Below are 27,100 nucleotides of genomic sequence, written 5' to 3'. Positions count from 1 at the left end.
AGCTACAAATTTCTTTCACTATCTTCAAATCAGGAACTTTGTTAAACAGAACCTTCCAGATTTTCCTCATCTTGCACCCTCATCCACGCTGGAAAAATTATTGCTCAATTTCAAGGAGTTAGACTCCATCTCTACAATATATAAAATCCTTTTACAATCCCTTCCTTTCAAAGATCCAAGAGGACACTGGGAAAATGACCTCTCAATTAATATATCAGAAAAGGAGTGGAAAGTAGCAATGCAGAGAATTCACTCAAGCTCCATATGCAAAGCATACAATTATACAACTCAAAATTATATATCGAGCACATCTGTCTCGACTAAAACTCTCCAAAATGTTTCCAGGGCATGATCCAACCTGCGAACGTTGCAACCAAGCCCCAGCCTCACTAGGTCACATGTTCTGGGCCTGCACCAAATTAACATTATTCTGGACAAAATTTTTAATTACCTCTCAGACAGTCTTGGACTCACAATCCCTCCTAACCCATTAACAGCTGTGTTTGGGGTTCTTCCAGAGGGTCTTAAAGTGGAGAAAGACAAACAAATTATGATTGCATTTACTACACTGTTGGCACGCAGACTTATTCTGATAAACTGGAAGAACCCAAACTCTCCTCTTTTAAGTCAGTGGGAAACTGATGTGTTATATTATTTAAAATTGGAAAAATCAAATACTCAGTTAGAGGATCTGTGCAGACTTTTTCAAAACATGGCAGGATCTAATCAGTAATATTTTGAAATGATTTTATAAAGCACAGAGAATTTGTTGATTTAGGTATTTTTACAAGCCTTAAATTTTACACCGTTTGGCTTGCTCTCTCTCTCAAGGGTGGGGATCGATCTGTTCTTAGCATAATTCTTTTTTTTGTAAAAACTTGATTGCTATGTATTGATTGTAATAAAATTAATAAATAAAAATTAAAAAAAAAAAATCTATTATAATTATAAGGAAACAAAGATTTATTCAAACAGTTTCAATGATATGATATAGAACATCAAACAAGCAATAAAAGCTTTAAATGTTTCAAGTATGTACCAGTTTTGTACATTGTTTGGGAGTGAATTTGGCATATTCTTCCAGAAAGATTTGCTTCAGGCTGTACGAGTTAGTCAGATGACATTTCTTGCATGACGGTTTTTAGTAGTGCCACTGAGTCTCAATTTGATAAAGACTAGGACACTGCATTACATTCACCTTTTTCTACTTAAGCCATACCTGGGTTATTTTTGGCCTTGAAATTCAGATCACTGCCTCACTGTGAAATATTCTTCCTTGTATTTTATCCAGATGCTCAGCTCCTGCTGAGGAACAGCAGTCTCACAGAATAATGTTGTCATCGTTATATTTCACTTTTTTTTTAAAAAAAGGCGTGTGCAGTATTACATATGCACTACACAGATTTCTTCTGAGATTTGGCCAAAAGGCTCCGTCTCATCTGATCACAAACGCATTTTCCCCAATGTAAAACTGGGTCACTCTTATTCTTTCCAGCATACTCCACATGTTTTCATACTGATCTTTTTGAGTATTAGCTTCTTTGGTGTCACAGTCACATACAGGTTACTGTTATGCCGACCTCTTGACTTTGTACATGTACTTTTACTCTACTCTCAGCTACAGTATTTCATACTGTAGCTCCTTCAAAGTGAACGCCCACCTTTCTTTAGCTCTTCTCACAAGTCTCCTTTTCTAAAGCATAGTGTTTCAGGAACATTTTTAGGCAGCATCAGGGTGGTTTGACACAGCATCCACTTACTGATAATTGAGGCAATAGTGCCCATGGCACATCCAACCACTTGGATACTGTTCTGTACTGTTTTCCTAACTTCTGCATGTGTACTGTTTTATCTCTGACTTCTTAGGAATGCTTTTAAGTTTTCATTTTCACAGCTGTCCTTCATATTTACAATGATCCCTTAACTGTGGGATTTTTATCCAGAAAATATGGCAGTTATTTTAATGATGCACTGGTGGAGGCCAACTGAAAGGGAACTGTGTCCTTGTTAGGCAGTTGTTCTTCACCTGTGTAAATTGAGAGCCTCCACAATACTTACAAAACAATGTAACACTAAAAAATACACATTTTGAGTATCTATGATTTTTTTAAAGCACTGGGAAACAATTTTAAAGTAAGATTTTTTTTTAATTCAGTTACATTTTGGAACTGGTCAACAGCAATAAACTACTATACATGTGAAATTTTTAGTACACAATAATTAGAATTTTCTAATGAGTTCCACATTAAATATATTTTATTTGAATTAATCACTCGTGTTTTTTAGATGATGCCCCAGTTCTAGCAATTTTCTAGTCTCAGGCTTGTAATTCACAGAAGTTAAGGTCAAATCTCAACAGTTTTAAAATTGTAAACAACTGAATATATGGTAAAATCCACTACATTTCAAAACCATAACAGGACATTCTCTACACTGTCATTCAATTAAATCACATTTTATCATGTAGAGTTACAACTCTTTTTAATCTTCTGATAGGAGTAAAAACTACAGCACAAGACACACTGAAACATTAAAGAGATGTTTACAGTAGTTGCAACACAGGCTTACATTAAAAGTCTTATCAAAGTTTTATTCTATGATATTCTTTTCATTGAGAAAACAATGGCTTCAGGATAGAAAGTAAACAATAATGGGGTACTGTCAATCTAAAAGTAAGGGACAATTTTTAATACAAAGGCCAGTCTGCAATAGGTTTCCTTTCTTCATTATTACATCCAGAAAATAGTCCGATTTCTCTTCACAGTTTATCTCCAGACTAAATGGAGGCCATCTTTTTCAAATACTTTCCATCTATAATCAGTAGCTGGTCACATTGTAAGGATGCTTTTCTTCCTTAGTAGATTACTAATCAATAATTACAATACATACATTTAATACTGCTATTTGATAATTGAGACACTGCCTGAATAACATACTGTTAGAGTAAAGGAAGGCATAGCTGACTTTTGGAAAGTATGGTCTGCCTCACACAGCTGTTGCAAAAGCATTACTCAGTGTCACAAACTGGATATTAAGGGTCAGAATCTGGGCAACTGACAGATACCTTTAAAGAGGAACCTAGAAAAAACATTGACAAGGAAATAGAGACTATTCATTTAAAAGGAATGAAATCAAACATTAAGGAAACAGCTGCAATACCATTATTTCTATGGTAAAATTCACGGACTATATTTAAAGAGAGAAAGATTAGGGGAAAAAAAATCTAACCAAACAATTGGCCTTGAAAACACAGCCAAGCTATTTAAAAGTGCAAAAAAGTTCCTAACGCTTAGCTTGATGCTATTAAACTGAAACAGTAGTTTAAAGAGGAAAAAAAAAAACACAATACAAGTTGGCTGCAATGAAATTCAGAAACAAAAAAGCCTTCTGGGTAAGTGGGAATGAGCCGAGGATGCAGTGCCAGGCTGATTGCTACAGATTAGAGAAACACAGCTAAGCAAGTTTAACAAGGCTGACTTGAGGCTTTCCGGGAGGGAGGGTGGATGGTTTGGGTGGGAGAATGTGAAACAAAACAAAATTTTAAAACACCAAGAGAAAAGGCTTGCATAATCTTTGCTTGAATCCAGAATCACTTTTCTGGGTGAAATCAAGGGCGGTTCAAGTAACGTGGAATGGTTTCTCAATTAAAAAAAGAAAAAAGAAAGAAAAAAAGGCATGAATTATAAATCAAAGGACCCAGTGGCTGCAACGCTCACGTCTGCATTCTCTGAAAGCAGAGCTTGAAGTTAATGTCTGGCTAGGGGCTAGTGGCAAGGATAGCAACTTTGTACTGACAGAAACATGTTTTCAGGCACTTGTAAACGCAAGTCAATGAGACATGTAATTTGTTGTACAATTGGACCAGCAAAAACCCTCTGTGGGTTGGAGAAGGGGTTTTCAGAAGGTTACTATGGAGGATAACATAAAAAGAGGCAGTTCTAGGCTTGTTGAAATGTTTCCAGGTCACTTCTGCTTACTAGAAATTTTCAGTAGTATTAAAAGAATAAAAGTATTCCCTGGGATGAGACGTATAGTGGCTGACCACACAGTAAACACAAATGATCTAGTCCTCAAAGAGCAACTATGAATCCATGAAAAAGAATAAAAACATGCAGAATGGCGGGGGGAAAATAAATATAGCACACAGTTCTTTGACACAAAGAACAGTTTAATACCCAAGAGGTTTAACCTGATGTTTTAAATGCTTATTCATACTCTTCCAGCAGAACAATGTATCATTTTAGGGTTGACATAATTTCCAAAGGGCTTCAGGGCAAAGTATATCCTAGGCATAATTTGATAAGAGTAGCCATTACCTATAGTACACCTCCTTAGAGGCTGCAGTCATCTCAGGAGGACACCTTGTAAAAATATTTCAGGTTTGACACTTACAAAGGATGCTTCTTTTAGACTGAAAAATCAAATGCAAAGATAGAAGCTGGGAAAAACCCTGCTCAGCTGAGACCAATCTATAAAGCAGAATGGTAATAGTATAACTGGCGTCTTGTCCAGGTGCTGTTTCTGCCTTGTGCCAGTGATTGCTGGTATAGGCTCTAGATGGCCCACAACCATGCCCTGGATAAGCAGGTTAAGGAGATGTATGAATGAATGGAAAGTAATAACATATGTAAAACACAGAGACAGAACAGTTTGCTTTGAAGACCGACTACATGATAATGGTTTTTATCCTGGGTAGGCTGAGGCCAGATCTGGTCTGTGGAAAAAGCACTAGGTTCATACAAGACACAGACGGACCTGGCCCATGTATCTCCTTGGCAATTTAGGTACAGTAATCCCTCGCTATATCGCGCTTTGACTTTCGCGGTTTTACTCTATTGCGGATTTTAAATGTAAGCATATCTAAATATATATCATGGATTTTTCGCTGGTTCGCCGCTTTCTGCGGACAATGGGTCTTTTAATTTAGGTTACATGCTTCCTCAGTTTGATTGCCCAGTTGATTTCATACAAGGGATGCTATTGGCGGTTGGCTTAAAAGCTACCCAATCAGAGCATGTATTACATATTAACTAAAACTCCTCAATGCTATAAGATATGCTTCCCGCGTGGCGCTTGTTTGCTTCTCTCTATCTTTCTCACTCTCTGCCTGGCCGGAGGGTGTGAGCAGAGGGCTGTTTGCACAGAGGACACGGACGCTCTTCTACAAAATGCCGCTTTATTGCGGTGCTTCTGTATACTTAAAAGCATGTATTGATTTTTTGATTGTTTGCTTTTCTTTGCGAGCGCTCTCTCTGACATTCTCTGCTCCTGACGGCGCTCCTTTAAAGATAAGATATATTTGCTTTCTTTTAATTGTGAGAAAGAACTGTCATCTCTGTCTTGTAATGGAGCACAGTTTAAACGTTTGACTAAAGGGTGTTCTTTCATGTCTAGAGGGCTCTAATAATGTTAACAGTGTGGGAGAGTTTATAAGGGCTTAAAATATATAAAAATAATCATACAAACATATGGTTTCTACTTCGCGGATTTTCACCTATCGCGGGGGGTCTGGAACGCAACCCCCGCGATCGAGGAGGGATTACTGTAAAGGGAATCCATGGCTGTGTGTATATCACTTGACCTGGTCTTGCTGCATCAAACTGAGAGTTTACTTACTGTACAAATAGCTTATTGTTTCCTTTTGAGCAATGCAAATGTGGACTATGGGAAAACTATAATTCTTTCTTCTTCATTTGTATTAATTCTTCCTTCCATATTTTAATTAAATTATTTCACAGCTGAAAGGGGATGTTAAACCAAATGGAAGTACTGGAACACAAAAGAAATATCCAGATCTTAATGATGGACGTAAATTGCATAACAAAGTGATTCCAAAACCAGACAGAATGGGAAAACAAAATAAACTGGACCTAAACACTACTTACCAGTGCTCCAGAAAAACAAATAATGAACATCATTTGAATAATTTACAGACACATAGAAACGCCACATATATAGCACAAGCTTCACAACCAAAAGAAGTGATCCAAAGCCACTAGGAACAAACCCAGGCTATTAAAAAAAAAAATAATAATAAGTAAAATTTCTCCTAAATTTATAACTCACTGGAATTCAAATTTCTCCTTCACAGGCATGTGGGAGGACAGTTGATGCCTTTGAACATCGGACATCGCTCTCAGCCCTGGCGCCTGTTGTGTCTCTCTGTCACTAGCCGAGTTCATTAATTTGGCAGACTTGAAGAAGGCAGTCAGATGGGGCCCCCCGGTGCCTGTCAGAGGACAGCAGCAATACAGATTGCCACTTCTGGACACTCTGTCCCTATCCTTCAAGGAAGCATACATATCATATGTGAGGGTGTTTAATCTGTGTCGGCTACGTTAACACTCAATGACCTCTTAGGCGACAGAGCAGACACCAGAGGACTCTCCTCTAAATCCTTCTCTCTCCTCTCCTGGAGGTGTAGCAGTCAAAGCACTGCAGGCTCTTGACAATGTGACAGCTCAACACAAGTACTCTCTTGTGCAGCATGGTAGTCTCCATAATAACTCAGAGTTTAATTCCACAAAAACCTGTGATAAAAAAAATAAATTGAAGACTACTACATGTAGGAAAGAAAAAGATTAACGGCATACAGGAGATAGCACTCACCATCAAAGTTACTATCATAGAGGTCATACAGGAATGAGTTTAGAAGTGGTTGTAAACCTAATGCAAAGACTCAGTTTCTAAAATAAGGTACTTTAACATAACATGTATTTTAAATACCCTAAGGTAAAGAATAGAAATTCAAGCAAAATGTCTCTTAGGTTAAATACAAAACACATAAAACTAGTTTATTTTCATATACCATGCACATACAATGGTAAGTGGGACTGTCAACCACATCACAAAATAAATTTAAATAGTTAGAAAAAAAGTCTCAAGAGATGTGGGCATGATATAAAGGTTAGATAGTTGCAGTGGCACACTGGACATTTCCCAAGAGAACATGTGAGATTTCTGAGGGTTCTCCCGTCCAAGAACTGGCCATACTTGAGCACTGATCTGCCTGAATCAGATCTGAAAAGCAGCCAAGGAATTTACTGCTTTAGGCCAACTCTACGCATACAGCCATCTGATCTTTATAGTCGCCCATCATGCCGCACACATAATTTGGGGTGGGGGGCTGCTTGGGAGATGCGACTTTGTGTCTAGTCATTTACACAAATGAAAAAGAAATTTGATGATTACAAGAAAGTGTGAATTGCCTTAGTGAGATAAGTACAGATGCCATAACAGATATCATAACCAACAGAAAACATAAAGCAGTTTAACATTTTTTATTTTTCATCTCTTTTCTGTTCAGAGCATCTTTGACAAACAAAGACATGCTTAATGGCCATTCTTTTCATTCCAGCTCTGATGTGGAGGACGATGATAAAAAACAGCATTCAGGATTTAATTATTTATTTTAGGAAATGCACACTTTTTGGCTGCATGGCAGATCGAAAACGAAGACAGAGGGGCTGCTGCACCGTTCTATCTGATGGTACTCTGTCTCCACCTGCAGGCCTGTGGATTTTACTACAGGAAAGAACTTTATTTGACCCCTGCACCAGAGCTGGTCTGTCAGTGTGTATAAAATTCAGCTTGTTCACTTCTGATGAAAACCATATTAAATGGAAGAATTTATTATTATTATTACTACTATGATGGTTTCAACTGTCACAGTCTCTGCACAGGATAACAGTCTTGTCATATCTTTACTATTCAGAAAGTCTTGCTCCTAATATAATGAGCTTCAACAAAGATATATTGAGGAAGTTTACCAGAAAAGGCCCATTATAATGAATAACAGTATTGGAATTGAATTTTGCACTTCTAAATTACCACAGAAAACATATTCATTTTATGCTCAGAATTATTTCTATTGCACAAAAGTTTAGCTGCAACTGTCTAAAAAAGTCACTATAAAAAAAAGTAATAATAGTAGTTCACCAGACTTGCATTTTTCTGCATAGCTGCAGTTAAAATAAACTACACAGACAGAAAACCAAGCAAAGGTGACAGATTGCCTACAAAAAAAAAAGTAAGTCTAGCATCCTTCCATTTTACACTTACTCCTAGTTAGAGACACTAAGGCATACATCCATCCAATAGCCATGTGATAATGTAGGAAAAACCTTTAAATGAACTAATGCAGAAAACATCTAAGGCTAAAAGTGGGACATGGAAAAAAGAGTTATGATGAGGAAAAGGGTACCATTGTTTGCCATCATTACTCATGGCTACAGAAATAATGGCAGCATATATTTCAATGTAACAATTTATATTTAATCATTTTAAATGAATTTAAGCTAACAGATAATAATTGTACTCATCGCTTAACACAGAGTACAACAGACATTGTACCAAACAAAGGCTTGGTGTGACCCCATCAATAAAGTCTGTAACACAATTAAACAATATATGCATTTTTTCGGTCTGTTTCATGGTTTACAGCTACAGAGTTGCTGCAGTTTCTTTCAATTAACAAGGAGTCCTTACAGTGTATTATGGCAGTGATTTACACTCGGAACAAACCTGCCTGTACTAGGACAATGAATTTTAATAACCACATGCACTGCACTACAGAAGACTAATTATATAAGCTGTACACTGGAGAAGAAAGGAGAAAATGCAGTCAGAAACCATCTGCCAGTTTGAGACAGATATAATGACAGTGCTGCTTAAATATAAAAGAGAAATGGCTACTGTACTTAAGGTGGTGCATCACTTTAGATGGCTTTTAGTATAAAACTTCCCACCTGAAGTGAGACAGAGAGAGGAAAAGGTCTTGCTGACACAGTACTGAGTGTTCACTGGCATTTGGATAATGTAAAAGTCCTTAATAGATGTCTTTTTAGGAGGTGTTAAAAGCAATAAAAAGCTCACTCTCGTTTCAAAGACAGCTGTTAGCTGCCAATTCCAACACATCTGGTCAAAAAAAAAAGGACTGCTGTGGCCTTAGGCTTCCAGATGTATAAAAAGCATAATCATGCTGCATTAAAGCTCCTTTTAATTAACATTTCAAAAACCTAATTTATCATAAATGCAGAAAGTATTTTGTATATACAGATTTTAATTTGCCTTTTAAAAGTCTGCCAATATAGCTATGTGATGAATGATCTCCTTTTCAGTGTACATGTCTATCCCTTGATAACAAGAAAGAGACAACAAAAAAATCTTCACAAGTTTAGAAGGACTTCAGGAGTACTGAAAACCTAAGAAGCTGAGTGAAAAAGGGGTAAGGATGCCTGGATGGCCCACAAATAGCACCATATGTCAACTGACTTATACTCTTGCCCCGGAATACTTACCATGCTAAATACAATACCACTAATGTATTAACCCACCACAGAGAGAAATGGTATGGTTATACCCATGCACACACAGTAGTGGCTACAGGCGCAACTGAAGAGGCCTATAGCCAAGTCTTTAAAGACTCAGGAGACAATCATCCAGTGTAAGCTTTGAAACTCGGAACAAAACATAGGTATGTAAAATTGGATTAAACAGAATTGTCACTGTATAGAAATCACATCATACTTAATGTCACAATAGCATATGGCAAGTAGCAGGGTCAGCACAGTTCTCTTTAACAACCCTGTATTAAATTTAGAGATTAAGCACTTAGCTAGCAAGTAGGAACACTGCAAGGTCATAATTTGTAGCATTGTACTCTGGCTGCAAGGCCACTATTTGTAACATCACACAGTGGTGGTACACCTTCAATTTTGATCATCATGATATTAACAGCACGACTGCTCTTAAGGGAAACTTAGGTTTGTGTCATCACCAAATTGAGATGTGCAGAGCAGGAAACTAATTTAAAAAGGAACTACAAAAGCAGTACTAGATATTAAAGTTTCTGCATATTTTACGCATATTTTAGTTTTTGGTGGTACAGAGAAGCAATTTCGGCCTTTACAGAGTCATTTACATTAATGATAATAGCAATTAAAATGTAGTTTTCTTTGAAAAAGTGTTCTCTTTGATGTGAAATTAGCTAATCAAGAACCAATAATCAAAATAGTATTTGATGTTGTGAACAATGAACCATTGAGGCAAGCAAAAATAATATGTGCATAATACATTTCAAAACATACAACTCAAGAAAACAAGTATTGATTATTGCCTCCAGCTGGAAAAAATGTCTAAGTACATTTTCTATTCAAAGATTTGGCCTTTGAAAAGACAAGTAAATTAGTTTAAAAACAGTACATATCTTCTTCCTTCTTATACAGTGTAATGCTATGTTTTTGATCAGCACTAACCTCCCTGTTGTGGGCAATGTATATCAAGACTGTCTACACTACATGCTGACCTTCTTTTCACCTTCTCCTGCTCTTCAGCTATGCATTTCATTGCCTTTTATCAATCAACTATACTTTTATTTCCTTCACTTTTCTCTGTTTCCTGAATACTCCACTCAAATTTGCCTTTTTCTGTCCTGTTCTTGCTTTTAATATCCACCCCTCAAAGCTGCTACCCTGTCTTCATTCTCTTATACTCTGCACATTAGAATAAGAGCCAGCTTTTAGATCTGCAGACTAAACGGGAATCATGCAGAATGAAACAAAGAAGCTTAAACAAAAGAACAGTGGAAAAATAAAAGGGCCATACAATGTAATGCTTCATGCTCCTCTCATCTGAAAAGATTTCCTAACAGTAAGCAATCTAAAAGAAATAAAGAATTAAGTAAATTAATAGAGTTGTGGGAAAAATGGTGACAGCCGGTCCCCACAGTGTCCATAGTCCAGCCAGAGTTCCATCATTATGTATACTACGGCATATATTTACACAGAATTCACTGAACAATCTAACTGCTCCCTAACTCCCTCGGCCTAAACCCAAACTCTCACAACCACCATTTTGGATTTATACTTCAGAAACCCAAGTTGGTATCAAAATCTTTACGTTATAAACATTTTCACTTATAGATTAAGATCTCCTTCAAGGAATACAGCTGAGTGAGAGTTACAAATATACAACATATAAAAAAAAAGCTATTCTCAGTTGTCAGGAAATAACTCCTTCTCATTAAAACAGATGAGGAATTAAAGAGTTAAACATTCTCTTTTTTATGAAGCACATTTTTAAAGATTAACATACAGACAGCCAAAGGGCTATTCACGTTCATTAAACTGGTGCAGAGGCCTAAATTACTTACCAGAAAAGCTATTAAACTCCTTGGTGTGGATTCCCACTGAAAACAGCTTTTAATGTAGCGGATAGTATTCCATATTGCTAGAGAGATTTTCTTAACACGATCAATGTTCCTTGTTAGAATCTGATCAGAAATAAAAAAGTAAAAACAGACTTGAGGCAGGATGCCCAGTGTTGAAAATTCATAGATTACATACATGAACATATTCACTGAGTCTTTGAAGACAATCACAATGCAAATTTACTTTCAAAAATTGACAGAGAATTAAAAAAAATCTCTAGAGAAGGAGTGATAATTTGTAAACAGCACAAGATAGGTAAGAAACCAGGTTTGATTTTGTTACAGTACAAAATTTGAATTAAAGTAGTTATATAAAGTATTGCATAAAAGTAAACTGAAGGTTTAGTTAGCTAAAGCATCAGGACAGGATCTGCAGTGCTGAAGCATTAATCAGCAGATGCTGGGCAACAATTACAGCATAAAAAACATAAGCGACTCCTTGTTGAATATGATTATTTAAAAGGTCTGTCTAGCTGATGTTACTCTTCACTTCATTGAAAAATAACTTAATAGCTGCCAATTATTTCCAACTTACATCAACTCCTACACTATAATCGTATCTAAACAAGAGCTGTTTCAGTTTCAGATTTTGAAGCATTTCGGATTTTGCAATTTTGGAGTAGGAGTGCTCACTTTGTATTAAATAAAGCAAAACCGTAGAATGATCGCTAGACCAGGAAATGCTTTTTTTTTTTAAAAAAAAAAAAACCTACTCACAAAGCTATTTACTGCGATTTCAAGGTTGCCATGAATTCTGCTTTATGTCCCCAAAGCATCAGGCAAAATAAAAGAGAAACTCTAAACAAAACAACAGACGACTTAGGGCACATTCTCACACTTGCATAATTGACGTATGGTGGATGAATTTACAGTTCGGTCAATAAAACTAATATGTGTAGTTTTCAAATGTGGGAAACTACTAAAGCACCTGTACACAATAAGGAGAAAAATATGCAAAAAGAGAGTGATTAGACCAAGTTCAAAACCATGCCAAAGTGTTATGAAGCAACCAACTGACAGTCTAATAAACCAATCTTATCAACATTTCTAGAGGACACACTGAGGAGTGAAACTAAAAGATTAATATGCATTTAGTTATTTTTTACGGGGGCTCACACAATACAAGTGGTTCAGAGCCAATCTGGGCAGCAGTGGAAATGAGGCACAAACCAGCCCTGGCTGGGGAAAAAATCCTTTGCAGCTTACAGTCACGCAAATCTGGAACTGTGAAGCAGCAATGCTAACCAGTATACCACGCAATCAAATTAATGAAATAATAATGAAAAATAGTGTGGGTTTCTTCCAGGTGTTCATTTTTTCCTAAAGAGCAAAAACATGCAGGTTTTAAACCGAAATTGTTCAATTTCTATTACATTATATTGTTACATTCACCCTTTTGTGATTGTGTGTGAGTATGTTCACCCTGTGATGGACTGGTGCCCTGCCTAGGGATTGTTCCTGCCATGCACACTATACTGGGCTGGGACTGTACCCTACCATAAGCAGGTTAGGAAAATAAATGGATGTATGGATGGGACTGGCACAAGTGCCTCTAAATAACTTCACTGAAAATTAATTCTGCTCAGTCTATCTAAATCTAAATACTGAAATTGAACCTGGACAGCATGATATTGTTGCATTGCCAGATACAGAAAATGAAATGATTCTAAATTAGAGGGAAACTGAATTAACCATTTGAGGGCATGTCCTTAGAACATATTGAACATCCATCTATGACATGACTCCATAGTCATATATAAACCAGCATAACAGCGAAGGATTGTGTTCAAGAGTCAGGAAAAATAGTGTAAATGTAAAGGCACAGCTGCAATGAAAAATAAAATGTCTATAAGCTGTATTTACAGAAAGGTCACCAGAAAAATAATCAGACCTCTCAAAATTAATTTAACACCATCTCCATTCAATACAAAGGTACATTTTCCCTTCTGATTACTAGTCTGTCTAGTTTGAGCAAAAAACTAATGGCTACAGCATTTAATGCATAATGAAGCATACTTTTTGGGACACATTTGAGTACTGTGGTTGTTTGTTTTAGTTTCACCATGAGGAAAGCTTTTTTATTTTTTGAAATCACAGACCTTTCATTGAACAATACAATTAAAATATGATACCTTCTTTGAAAATTTGGGGTTGTCCTCATTAAGCTTCTGCTCTTGTGGTGTAAAAGTCCGAAAACAGGCTTTGATCTGAAAAAGAAACAAAAGGAGGAAACAAATTAAAACATTATATGTCTATTAATTCAGAGCATAGTGCATTTGCAAAATGTACTTAACTGCTCACTTACAGGGTTGTAAATGACATCTATTTCCAAGTAAATGATACCCTTAGTTGGTCCACCCAAGTCTTTGTTCTTCAGGACATAACATGTTTGTTGACCATTTTTTACCTACAATTTAGAAAACTTTAAATTAGATAACATAAACGGGTTGCTCAACTCTATTTTATTTTATAATTTACATGATCTGAAATGTGGTCTATAACGGACATTTTTGAAATTACAAGTACTCTGGTTGCTCATATATTAAATTTTCAAAATTATTCACTGCACCCAGACTTAATGGCCTAGTTTGTATAAGAACCCAGACTGGGAGATCAGTATATCATACATGAATGGACTACTGGAACAACTGTAATCCACACTGTTGTCAACGACATTCGACGTTGACAGTCGGAATTCTTGAAGACAGACTTCACATTCCTTATTTAAGCCATGAAGGACATTAGTTCCCAAGTTGTGTAGATCAGATGAAACCAACAGTTGACTCCTATTTATAAATACATGGAAGAGAACCTTCAGCAAGAGACGAAACATCAGCTTCAATGACAACTGGGACATCTTCTAGGACAGACAACTTTTTTTTTTTTTTTTTTTTAAACAGACGTGACAGCCTGCATCCAAACAGGTTTGGTGCTTTGGTTCTCTCCGACAGTATCTCAAAGGTAATTCTGAGTTAGGGTGTCATAATTCTGTAGTGAGTTCACCTAGAGATTTGCAATGTATTAGAAACATAATAACAGTCTATAGTCTAACTAAACAACACAAAGCTGTATAAAAGTGAATAAAAATTACCATTTCAAACTGCTGTAACACTCTTGATTATGCGGTGCTCTTCCGAGACGTTATATGTGGCTTTCCTAAATATTAGAGCATTAATCAGTAAGACGTTTTCCATTATTGACCTTATCAATGATATGAAAATAAATTTTCTTACAATAAGCGAATTGTGGTTCATATGTGATGGTGTGGCACTGTTAACTTAAGCAGCATCGCTGAATTTCAATTTTGTTCATTCGGTTTGCAAAGGTAAAAAAGAGGGCAGTTTACCAAGTATTTTCTTCAGCCAATTAAATTTAAGTTACCAATTTTGGTATTTTTGTGTTTTTCTAAAATTTTGTTGTGGACATTCAAGGAGTGTTGAAGTCTTTTGTATTAACCATTTACAGACCTCCAAAATATAATGCATTTTTTATTAAGGAATTCTCAGACTTAGATATCCATAGTAATAACTAACTACAGTATGAAAGGTTCCTAACTGTAGGTGATTTCAATTTTCACTTTCTGCTCTTTTGATCAGTACGCCAGCCAGCCTACACCTAAGGGAGGACACATGCTGGATTTAGTTGTTTCAAAAGGATTAAAAGTTGACATGAGGCAGTTCTTGGATATCAGTGTATCTGACCATTTCTGCATATTGTTTGATAGAAAAAAATACTGGTTACTACCAGTAGGTGCTTATTGCTAAATTAAATCATTTATTTGAGATTAAAGTTGTGCTAGGTCCTATTGTGTCTGCGGGTTGGGGTGAAGTGTCACCCCCTACAATTCACCCCCTTATGATTACACCAGATAACTAGGACTGCATTTTTTCACTTAAGGAACACTGCAAAAGTTAGACCTCTTATAACCTTGCAAGATGCTGAGAAATTAATTCATGCTGATGTTTTTTTTTTTTAAATTTGGCTTTTTTTGTAGCTACGTTTTAGTTGTGTTATTAATAGACTATATGGGAATAGAATTATCATATTCTTCAGGGATTTGCAATCTACTTTACTCTGAATTCTTTTCTGGTTTTGCCATCACCGCCTGACCAAGGCACTGTACAGCCACCTGTGATGCTGGAATGAAGGTGGGTGCTCCAGCTGTCAAAGAGATCAACTGCATTGAATCCTGTCAGACAAAGCCTGAAAACAATGAGGAAAGATACGTAGAATGTCCAGTGGGGGCTTAGTGGTGTTTTGGACTTGGAACCTCCTTCAAGTTTTGTTTTTGTCTCCAACATACCTGGAGTTTTGTTTTTTTTTTCTGTCCTCCAGGCCATTTGATCTCATCACTGCACTCATCTTTAGAGACTTTCAATATTATACTGTAAATAAGGATGCTACTCTTCTACTAATTATACAGTATATCAATGTTTTACAAGATTTAATTTATTTATTTTTCTTTGTTACTGTATGTATCATTATTATTTTAATCAAATCTTATTTTTTTTTTCTTGTAACTTTCTCTTTGACATCTTGTAATTCACTTTGAGCTACATTCTTTGTTTGAAAGTGTGCTATATAAATAAATGACACTGTTGTTGACACTAACATAAGGATGCCTAAAAATGTCGAAACAGAACACAGTTAGTACTGAGGATGCATGTACTGCTTCAAAAGTACATTAAAAGCATTTTAGTTATGCATATAAAAAACTGGATATATTTCATAGTCCTGGATATTTTCTTTTTCCATGTGGAGCATAGGCAGGTGAAGTGTCTTGCTCTGGGTCACACAGTGTCAGTGGTGGGATTTGAACCCACAACCTCAGGGTTTGAAGTCCAAAGCCGTAACCACTGCACCACACTGCCTGTTGAAAGAGTTTAGTGAACATTTAAAAGGGAACAGGTCAGGTCAGGGAGCATGCACTAGTACAAATCACAAAAATTCTGAAGAGTTATTATACACGTACCACAAAGCCAAAAGGGAAAAACGGTTTCTTCTACAATCTTAGCTTTCTAATGTTAAACTTCAGTTACTTTTTATATTTAAAGGCTGTGTTATTTCTCAATGGCAAACTTACATAGGCTTCACTTAGTAAATTCATTATGTTCTGTATGTACTGTTTGAGACAGTTTGCCCTCCATGCCTTAACTGCAAGGCAGATCATAAACTGCAACTAATCTGTAGTCAGAAGGACAAGAAATAATTTGAATATTCCATTTATAATTCAGCTTGTGGGAGTTACAGTAGAACTTCCTATTGACTATGCTACAAAATAGGGATACATTCTAACAAAACTAACAAAATGCTTCAATCTAGTTAACATAACACAACTAAGAAATAGCTCTGACAAGCACTGCAAGTGTTCTCTTTCCCAATGCATTTCTGGACTATTTGCAGCAATTTCTAATTATATCAATATAAATCAGCTTGGATATGAGATTGATAAATCTGTTGGATATGAGATTTACACATTTATTTCACATTGAAAAAAAGCCAATGGATTTAAACAAAAAAGAAGAAAACTTTTGACTAGGCTAAAGATAGGAGAGTCACAGTAAGGCATTATAAAAGTGTACTGCAATTCTTAGAAATGACCCCTAAGTACAGTCTCTTGACACACTTTTACTTAAAGTACTCAATGCTAGTGTTTCAGCAAAAGGTTATGTTGCATTATTCATAATCAGTTTTGTCTTCATTCTCTAATCCATTACTACCTCCAGTGGTTCAAAAGTGAATCACATAACTGCCCACTTAATCAACTTGTTACCGACTCAATACACTACATTGTAGAAAATCACAGAATTATAGAATATGTAAAGGATATCACCACCCACATTGAAAGAACACTGTCTCTTAAGAAAAAAAAAAATAGTCTGTTCTGCTTTTCGTATACAGTGGAACCTCGGTTCACAAACGTCTCTGAACACGTACAAATCTGGTTACAACCAAAAAGTTCGCCAAACTTTTGCATCTGTTCATGACCACACACTCTGTTGATGAACAAGCCTTCAGATTCGTATGTACCGATGATTTCTGCATGTGTTCAGTCTCTCCCTGTACTGTGCATTGTTCTCGGTGCATCATGCAGAGGGACTCTCCCTCAAAACTGTAACCTCCTCTCAACCCAGCTTCCTCCTGTGGTATAGCGGGTTCACAGCTCCCGTCAAAAAGGCCAGTTTTAATAAATAATCACTGCACTCGCGGCTTAGCGAGGGGGCGTGGTGGTGTGTGGCTGAAGCGGTTCCTGAGGAGTTCATGATGTGGGTGTTTCTCACAGTGCACAGGTGAGAAGCGGTCCACATCCGTAATTGTTCCCAGGAGCTACTGATTGCCACAACTACCACACCTCTTCATAAATGGAAGTGTGAGTCAGCTAAAGGGAAAAAGAAGAGAACAGGAAAGAACAGGAGATGCAGGAGAAGGCAGGAAGCAGGAGGAGAAGGCCGGTGAAGGAGAGAGAGAGTGAGTGAGAGAGCGCAGCGCAGGCTCGCATGTAGCTGTGAGCGAGCGAGCTGCTGAGCAGGGAGCCTGGGTGTTTGCCTCAGTGTTATTCAATGTTTTTACATTTAGTTTACTATTACACTGTGCATTCTATGGCATAATTAACTATTTTTGCGCTTAAAAATCTTTAAAGAAAATATATTTACATACAGTTCGTACTGTCTGGAACGGATTAATTGTATTTACATACAATCCTATGGGGGATATTACTAATTACCCGAGGTTCCACTGTATAACTCTTCTGTGTTACTAGCTTATATTGATGAGGACACCCAAGTACTTGTGGTAGTGTACCAAACCTACATCCACTCCTAGAAAAGTGACCAAACATAGAGGCTCTTTGTTACGTCAAAAATCAATAATCAATTCTAGTGTTTTGCTGATGTTAAGTTGCAGACAATTCTTTCTGCACTAAGAAACGAAGTTCTTCACCCAACTACTATGCAATATCTTAACCCCTTAGTCAACACACTCCATTTGTGCAGAATTTTCTGAGAATTTCTGCAAGTGACATGACCTGGTGCGATATTTATAGCCTGACGTGTATAGAGTGAAAAAGAAACGGTGGCAGGGCTGTTGATTTTGGTGCTCTAGTGGTGTTCACATCTATATCAAAGAAACAGTCCTTGAGCTTGACAAACTGCATTCTTCCGCACAGATAGTGTATTATCCAAGACACCATAGGTTCATCTGTCTGCATATCTCAAAGCTTTCCCCTTAACAGTGATGGCTGGAATGTACTGAAGGCACTTGAGTTATCAAAAAACAAAATCCTCATTGAGGTTCTAGCTTTCCCCAGATGAGAATAAGCCTTGATAAGCAGATACAATTACATTTTCCATTCCAATCTTTTTCTGAAGCTAAACTGCACTGGATCCGAATGGTCTTTCACAAGAGAACTCAAATAGTCTTGGACCAGCCTGTTGGAAGTTCTTCATGATGTGGGACATAAAGGTTACTTCGCTGTAGTCATAAGGAAAAGAAGTGCCTACCTTTTTTGGAACAGGAATCCCAAACAATCACCTTAATCTATTAAAGTGTGGCATTTCTTCCCAATACACAGTTGTATTAAGTTGATTTCAGTTGAAATGTAGTGCCCTTCATACCAAGTTAATTATTTTACAGTACAGTGATCCCTCGCTATATCGTGCTTCGACTTTCGCGGCTTCACTCCAACGCGGATTTTATATGTAAGCATATCTAAATATATATCCCGGATTTTTCGCTGGTTCGCAGATTTCTGTGGACAATGGGTCTTTAATTTTTGGTACATGCTTCCTCAGTTGGTTTGCCCACTTGATTTCATACAAGGGACACTATTGGCAGATGGCTGAGAAGTTACCCAATCAGAGCACATATTACATATTAAATAAAACTCGTCAATGATATATGATATGCTTTCCACGGCTTGGAGTTTGGGGGTCAGTTTATGCAATGAGTATCATTTTAGATTCAAGATTTCCAGCGCAATGCCAGTTTTGCCGATGAATACGAAAGTAAATAATGACGAAACCACAGAGCCATCTTTCAGATGAAGAAGTAACTTTGCATGCCGGTACTTTAAATTAAATAAAGAATTTATTCAAAAAAGTGTTTTAGTTGTTGATTTTATTAATAAAATCTATACTAATAAAAGGCAAAGCCCTCACTGACTCACTCACTCACTCATCACTAATTCTCCAACTTCCCGTGTAGGTAGAAGGCTGAAATTTGGCAGGTTCATTCCTAACAGCTTACTTACAAAAGTCGGACAGGTTTCATTTCGAAATTCTATGCGTAATGGTCATAACTGGAAGCTATTTTTCTACATATACTGTAATGGAGTTGAGCTCGAAAGCCGTGGGGGGCGGAGTTTCGTGTGACATCATCACGCCTCACACGTAATCACGCAATACGTAGAAAACCAGGAAGAGCTCCAAAAACCGCTGAAGAAAACATACATTATATAATTAAGAAGGTAGCGAAACAATTAGAAGCGAGCGAGTGACATATAAAACCATATTTAGCGGCTCACGTGAACTGACGCAGTGCGCAGACAAAAAGCAACAGTTCCAAAGAGTGCTGAACAAAAACACTGCAAATTTCACTGCTACGCTCAAATAGACAAACCACACGCCGTGGCGCAATAGTAGAGGCTTAGCCTCTAGCGCCGGCGTCGAGGTTCGATTCCCAAGAGGGATGCACTGAGTATGTACGCGCGCTTTACGATTCATTTTAGCCTCGTATCCCCTTGGTTTGAGATGTATGAAAAAAATATGCAGTTAACGCAGAAAGACAGATCACCAATTGAAGCTTTATGAATAATGGATACTTTATTCGCGATCAATGATTGTTTTGGTAAAGCCATACTCAGTGTATTCATTAGATGAACGGTAAAAAAGTAAGAGGGTAACTTATTGAGGCACGCAGGCAAAACCACAATAGCACGCAGGCTCGATGTACTGTAGTGCGCGTCAACTCGATCTGAATTGCGATCACATTTGAAAAATATATCTTTTCAAGTTCTATTTAGTCCATATGTGTCAAACTCAAGGCCCAGAGGCCACATCCAGCCAGCGTGTAATTATATCCGCCCTCGAGATCATTTTATATATTATTGTTATTAATGGCCCGGGGATATGAAGCGCTGGTAACACAATAAACTACAGATCCCATAATGCAGCGCCTCAGCTACCTTGCCGAACACTTACCGCGTTAATCAAGTCTAGCTTATGATGCTGCTAGTTATTGTGAAGCTAGCCCACACGATGCTGAAGAGAGAAGGTGATTCTGAACATAGAGCCTTTAAAAACAGATGGGAGGCTGAGTATATGTTTACTGACATTGCCGGTAAACCCGTGTGTCTCATTTGTGGAGCTAATGTGGCTGTAATTACAGAATTTAATCTAAGACGGCACTATGAGACAAAACATCAAGATAACCTGAAAGACCTGAATGCAACGCATAACATACAGAAAGCAGAAGAGTTAAAGAAGAATCTGACACTTCAGCAGACGTTTTTACCTGTGCAAAATCACAAAGTGATTTCAAGTGAAGCTGCTTTTATTGGAGACACAAATGCACCAGTGCAACTTGCCCCATTTTGCCTGTTGCCAAGTAATGTTGAACCAAGTCGGCACAACGGTCTTTCCAAATACGCATTTTGCTGATAAACTGAGCGCACTGCGCACTGAGTTCGCACGGCGCTTTGGTGACTTTGAAGAACAAAAAAGAATTTTGAGGTGTTCCGCAACCCATTTGCCATCGATGTGGAAACTGCACCTGTGCAGATTCAGATGGAGGTGATTGAGCTGCAGTGTAATGGCACACTGAAAGCAAAGTACGATACTGCACGGCCCGCACAGTTTATTTACTCCATTCCCGCAAAAATGCTCCAGCTCCGTCTACATGCGGCTCGAACCTTGTGCATGTTTGGTACCACATATCTGTGTGAGAAGCTCTTCTCAGTCATGAAGACTAACAAAACAGCACACAGGAGTCGCCTCACTGATGAGCACCTGCAGTCCATCCTGAGAATCTCCACAACACAGAACCTCATACCAAACATAAACGAACTTGTTGCCAAAAAAAGATGCCAGGCGTCCAGCTCTGATAGAATGACATAAGAGCAAATTAGTTGATTTGTTATTGCTCAAAAGAACAAATATTATTTATATTTCCAGGTTTTATTATGCAGCATGTTCATATTTGAATTTGTATAATTTTGACAGGATATATTTTTATGGAGAGCAAAATATTATAAATTATTTAAGGTTTGAGTTGATTTATTCCGGAATAATATTCTGTCGACTAAATAAAAATTCCTTCTATTTAAAATTTAAATAGAACTTGAACAGATACGATAGTTCATAATATCCAGGCAGACTTGCACATAAGAGCGGGAGTCATCCGTTTTAACAAGCAGCGTATTGCACTGATACAAAATAGCCTGCCCATTTAATTATTTAGGAATGGATAAATAAATTAAGATTTTGTACAAATAATGTTTTCATTTTTCTTCCTTCATGGATTCTGGCACCCCCAGCAACAGTTGCTCGCACCCCAAAGACTGTATATATGTGTATATATATATATATATATATATATACTAGCCAACCATATACGTACCATACGCCGCATAATCAGGCCGTTTTTTAAATGATTTTTAAGCACAGGGAAAAAATTTACATTTGAAAAATTGGTAATGTAATAAATCAGTAAGAAAAGCAACATTGTAACAATGCACGGAACAAGCCAACACACAATCGTTCGTGCGGTGCTCAGGCGGAGGTGGAACGGGAAGAGAGGAGAAGGACATCCACCCCGCTCCCTCCATCATGCTAGTCTGATGATTTCTCGTCCAGTATGCACTGCCCGCTCATTGTCTTTGTACAGTCCAAATGCACCTGTGACTCACGTAGACTTTTCATTGCTCTTTGCGGTTTTGGCTGCCTTTCTATATATAATCCACAAAAACACCCGACCATGGTAGTAGCGAGGTGGGAGGGGGGTGTGTACAAAGTGCAGGAGCATCTCAGAAGACGCATGTTTGTCGTGGATGCGAATTGCTGTATGTAGCGTGTAAAACAGTTTGATATGGTCATGCACTCGTGCGCTGTAACCGGAAACTCGGTTTTTAAAGACTGCTTACTTCATTGTGTATACGACTGTAGGTGAATGAAAAGATATAACTCTGGAGAGGGTAACATACAATACAGCGTTGTACACGCGGCACACAGCGATTCACATCCGCGACAAATGTGAATCTTCTTAGATGGCGCTGTCGCGTCCACTCACGCTCTCGAAGCACACACACTGCATGGTCATGTGCCCGCTTGCAAGAGCAACCAACAGAGACTCGCCGACCAACTGTAAAACAATGGAATACCCCTCGCAAACTGCTCTACACGACGCATACAACGATTCACATCTGCGACAAACAAACTGTTTTACACACTGCATTCAGTGATTCACAGCTGCGACATGATTTTTCTTAGATGGGTCTAAGACCATGGGAAACACCTCGGAAAGTGTTTTACACACTGCATACCACGATTCTTATCCGTGACAAACAAACTGTTTTACACACCGCATACAGCGATTTACATCCGTGACAAACATGCCTCTTCTTAGATAGTCCTGCCGCGTCGTGTGGCGCCTCTGTGTGAACCGGTTGGGCACAGAGAAGTTCAGCTGCTGAGAGAGCGTCTCGACTGTTGCAGGGCCTGCATTGGTGAAGCAGGTGAGACGGTAATGAAACAGAGGCACAGGTAGCGAGGTGGGTGTGTACAAAGTGCAGGAGCATCTAAGAAGACGCATGTTTGTCACGGGCGACTTGCTGTATGTAGCGTGTAAAACAGTGTGCTATGGTGCATCGTAACCGAAAACTCGGTTTTTAAAGACTGCTTACTTCATTGTGTTCCAACCTTAGTTGTAAAGAAATGTTTTAAGGATCCCATGGGATAACCCTCGCAAACCGTTTTACACGCTGCATATGGCGATTCACCTCCGCGAGAAACATGCCTCTATGAACAGTCAGCGTGGGTCGGAGCCGCATGTTGCCTCTATGACAGACGAATATAAATGACTCCATTTTTTCTGAGTTGGTGGGCGTGGCTCTGTGAGTTGTTGTTGTATCCAATGGACTTGGAGTTAGTGGGCGTGGCTCCTTCCTGCGTGCGCCATAGTTGTCTCATTTGTCGGCGGCTTAGTGAATCCACGCCCCTTCCGGCGTGCTTTCCATGGTCCAGTGAATTATATATATAGATATATGTGTGTGTATATATATATATATATGTGTGTGTGTGTGTATATATGTATATATGTAGATATGTATGTATATATATGTTTATATATATGTGTTTGTATGTGTATATATATATATATGTATTTGTGTGTATATATGTGTGTGTATGTATATGTAGATATATATATATACATACATATATATATATGTATGTATATACACTGTGTGCGCAATTATTAGGCAAGTGAGTATTTTGACCATATCATCATTTTATGCGTATATTCCAACTCCAAGCTGTATTAACTTGAATGCTTATTGGATTTAAGCACGTCAGGTGATGTGTATTTGTGTAATGAGGGAGGGTGTGGCCTAAGGAGATCAACACCCTATATCAAGGTGTGTAGAATTATTAGGCAGCTAGTTTTCCTCGGGCAAAATGGGCCAAAAAAGAGATTTAACTGACTCTGAAAAGTCAAAAATTGTAAAAAGTCTTTCAGAGGGATGCAGCACTTTTGGAATTGCTAAGATATTGGTGTGTGATCACAGAACCATCAAACATTTTGTTGCAAATAGTCAACAGGGTCGCAAGAAACGTGTTGAGAACAAAAGATGCAAATTAGCTGCCAAAGATTTGAGAAGAATCAAACGTGAAGCTACCAGGAACCCATTATCCTCCAGTACTTTCATATTCCAGAGCTGCAACCTACCTGGAGTGCCCAGAAGTACAAGGTGTTCAGTGCTCAAAGACATGGCCAAGGTAAGGAGGGCTGAAACCCAACCACCACTGAACAAGAAACATAAGTTGAAACGTCAAAACTGGGCCAAGAAATATCTGAAGACAGATTTTTTTCAAAGGTTTTATGGACCGATGAGATGAGAGTGACTCTTGATGGACCAGATGGATGGACCTGTGGATCAGTAATGGGCACAAGGCTCCACTCCAACGTGGAGGTGGGGTACTGGTATGAGCTGGTATTTTTAAAGATGAGCTAGTTGGACCTTTTTGCATTGAAGATGAACTCAAAATCAACTCCCAAACCTACTGCCAGTTTTTCGAAGACACTTTCTTCAAACAGTGATACAGGAAAAAGACCATGATTTTTATGCAGGCCAATGCTCCATTACTTGCATCGAAGTTCTCCACTGCGTGGCCAGCCAGTAAAGGCCTTAAAGATGAAGGAATAATGACATGGCCCCCCTTCCTCATCTGACCTAAACCCTATCGAGAACTTGTGGGCACTTCTTAAACGCTAGATTTACGGGGAGAAAAACAATACACCTCTCTGAAGAGTGTCTGGGAGGCTGTAGTCACTGCTCCACAAAAAGCTGATCGTCAACAGATCAAGAAACTGACAGACTCCATGAATGGAAAGGCTTATGACTGTTATTGGAAAGAAGGGTGGCTATATTGGTCATTGATTGATTGATTTTTTATTTTTGAAATGTCAGAGATGTTTATTTGTAAATTTTGAGGTGTTTGTTTATTATTCTCACTATAACAGATGAAAAAAAACAAGTGAGATGGGAAAATTTTCATTTTTCCTTTAGTTGCATAATAAATCTGCACACTAATAGTTGCCTAATAATTGTGGGCACATATGTATTCCCCTGATGATGTTTACACTCACATTTCCGTTGTGAAACATTCAGGTTTCAGGTTTAACAACATTTTGGATTGACTGATAGCACTGTGTTTGTTCCGTATTAAAATTAATCCTCAAAAATACAACTTGCCTAATAATTGTGCACACAGTGTACAGTATATGTGGATGTATGTGTATGTATGCATATATATATATGTATGTATATATGTGTGTGTATATATATGGATATGTATATACATATGTTTATGTGTGTGTGTGTGGATATATATATATATATATATATATATATATATATATATATATATATATATATATATATATATGACAGCAACACTCATCACTCACAACAGTGACAAAACAATTACATTGACAATCATGTTACGTTATTTTCAAAATGTTTCCTTTTCTTTTCATTGCTTCTTTAACACACTACTTCTCCGCTGCGAAGCGCGGGTATTTTGCTAGTTTATAATAAATTATCAGGAAGTTAACAATAAAATTTTTTGTTTTGATTTACGATCAACATCTTGCGTTACGAAACGGATGCGGTCACGTGTATCCGCTTGCGCAATTGTAAATAAACAACCGAGAGCGTTAGTCGAAGCCCAGATACATGTGTTTGTGGATGTAATTTCAGTCATTGCAGTGATTTACCTATATATATAATTCATTAAGACCATGCAAGCAAGACACATAATTGCTAAGGAAGGAAGAGAAGGTAAAGAAAGCGATCACAATCGAAATGAAGATGGACATTGTGTGGAAATATCTCCTCCTCCTCCCTTCCTGCAGCCCAAAGAAGTCAAGTTAAATGGTGAGTACAGTATGAAATTGTTTCTAGAATAGAATGCCTTTTATTGTCACTATACACATCTACAATGAGATTAAAAGCAGCTCCTTCAGTGCAGAAAAAAGTTCTGTATAGGGCTTGTATGGTTGTTTTTTAGCCTTAGCATAACGCCGGAGGCACCGCTTCTGCTTTCTTTCCCTCCTCCGTCGGTGTCATCTCCTAGACCTGACAACAATCCACGGAGAGCCCGCTGGTCTCACTATGTTGTCTGGGATGTTGTGCGTGTGATGAAAAACACTCGAAACAGATGTCTGGCTCTGGACACCGATGTCTATAAGGTTCTGACGGGTGTAGTGGATGTTCGCCGAACCGATCGTGCACAAACAAGGACAAAAAAAAAGTACAAAAACAACAAAAAAGTGCACTGAAAAGGTGAGCCCTGAGCCGCTGCAACCATGCGCGCCGCCATGCTCCTAGCTTAATCGAAATAAGCTAGGCACTTTTTATAACTTTTTGGTTAGTACATTAGAAAAATTCTTGGTGTTTTGGTAAATTATGTACCATAATACAACCCTTTTTTATTATGAAAAGGTTAAGTAAGTGTTGCAGTGGGAGGTACGGAACGCATTATGGGTTAGCCTTTGCGAACGAATTAAGTTCGTAGGTCAAGGGTCCACTGTATTGTGTATTTAAGTTAATCAAATTTATAACAAGTCTCCGGAAATCCACCCGCCGATGTACCGTATTTGTGTATATAGTTTCAACACAAAGGTTTCATTTTAACAAACTTCTCCGCAATCACTTCCTGGTTTCCATCAAAAATGCCGGCAGTCTCAAATTCTCGCCGATAAACATTATAAATATACCCGAAGAGACACTTTTAAGGAAATGTTGAAAATTTTGCTTGGAGAAGGGGGTCGGCTTAACACTAGAATTACCAGAGCCTACGAAAAAACTCGTAATTCCGTCCCACCTTAAACTGCTTCTTAAATCCCTTCACACCTCTCCGCCAGCGTCCTTTGTCTTCTAAATGTGCTGATAAAGAAGCTCGGAGCAGCCGGCTATTCCATCCCCCCACCAATTTAGAACGTGCACGAACTTTTCTCAGCTCATGCCTTGATTGAGTATCTGGGAGTGAAGTGGAGTTTTAGAGTGGAAATAATAGATCGTTGTTTGGAACACACGCATTTCATGTTTGTTCCGTTTCTACAGTAATCTGTGTCAACACATTGTTAAAACAAAAACGTTTTTTTATATTCTAGTAG

At 37.9% G+C, this 27,100-nt stretch overlaps 1 protein-coding gene across 1 annotated transcript in view; it reads right to left on the bottom strand.

Moving 5' to 3' along the window:
- mctp2a (multiple C2 domains, transmembrane 2a) overlaps window positions 1-27,100 on the bottom strand; it is a 405,706-nt gene that overhangs the window by 132,277 nt on the left and 246,329 nt on the right. Inside the window, exons 15-17 of the mRNA XM_039773287.1 lie at window positions 13,515-13,616; window positions 13,342-13,416; window positions 11,153-11,272 (exon numbers count right to left, since the gene is read on the bottom strand). Of these exons, the coding sequence (XP_039629221.1) occupies window positions 11,153-11,272; window positions 13,342-13,416; window positions 13,515-13,616 (297 nt within the window). The remainder of the gene's footprint in view (window positions 1-11,152; window positions 11,273-13,341; window positions 13,417-13,514; window positions 13,617-27,100) is intronic.

This window comes from Polypterus senegalus, chromosome 12 (assembly GCF_016835505.1).
Source record: "Polypterus senegalus isolate Bchr_013 chromosome 12, ASM1683550v1, whole genome shotgun sequence".
Lineage (NCBI taxonomy): Eukaryota > Metazoa > Chordata > Cladistia > Polypteriformes > Polypteridae > Polypterus > Polypterus senegalus.
The sequence above is the reverse complement of the archived record's forward strand: the minus strand, read 5'-3'. Positions and strand labels throughout refer to the sequence as shown.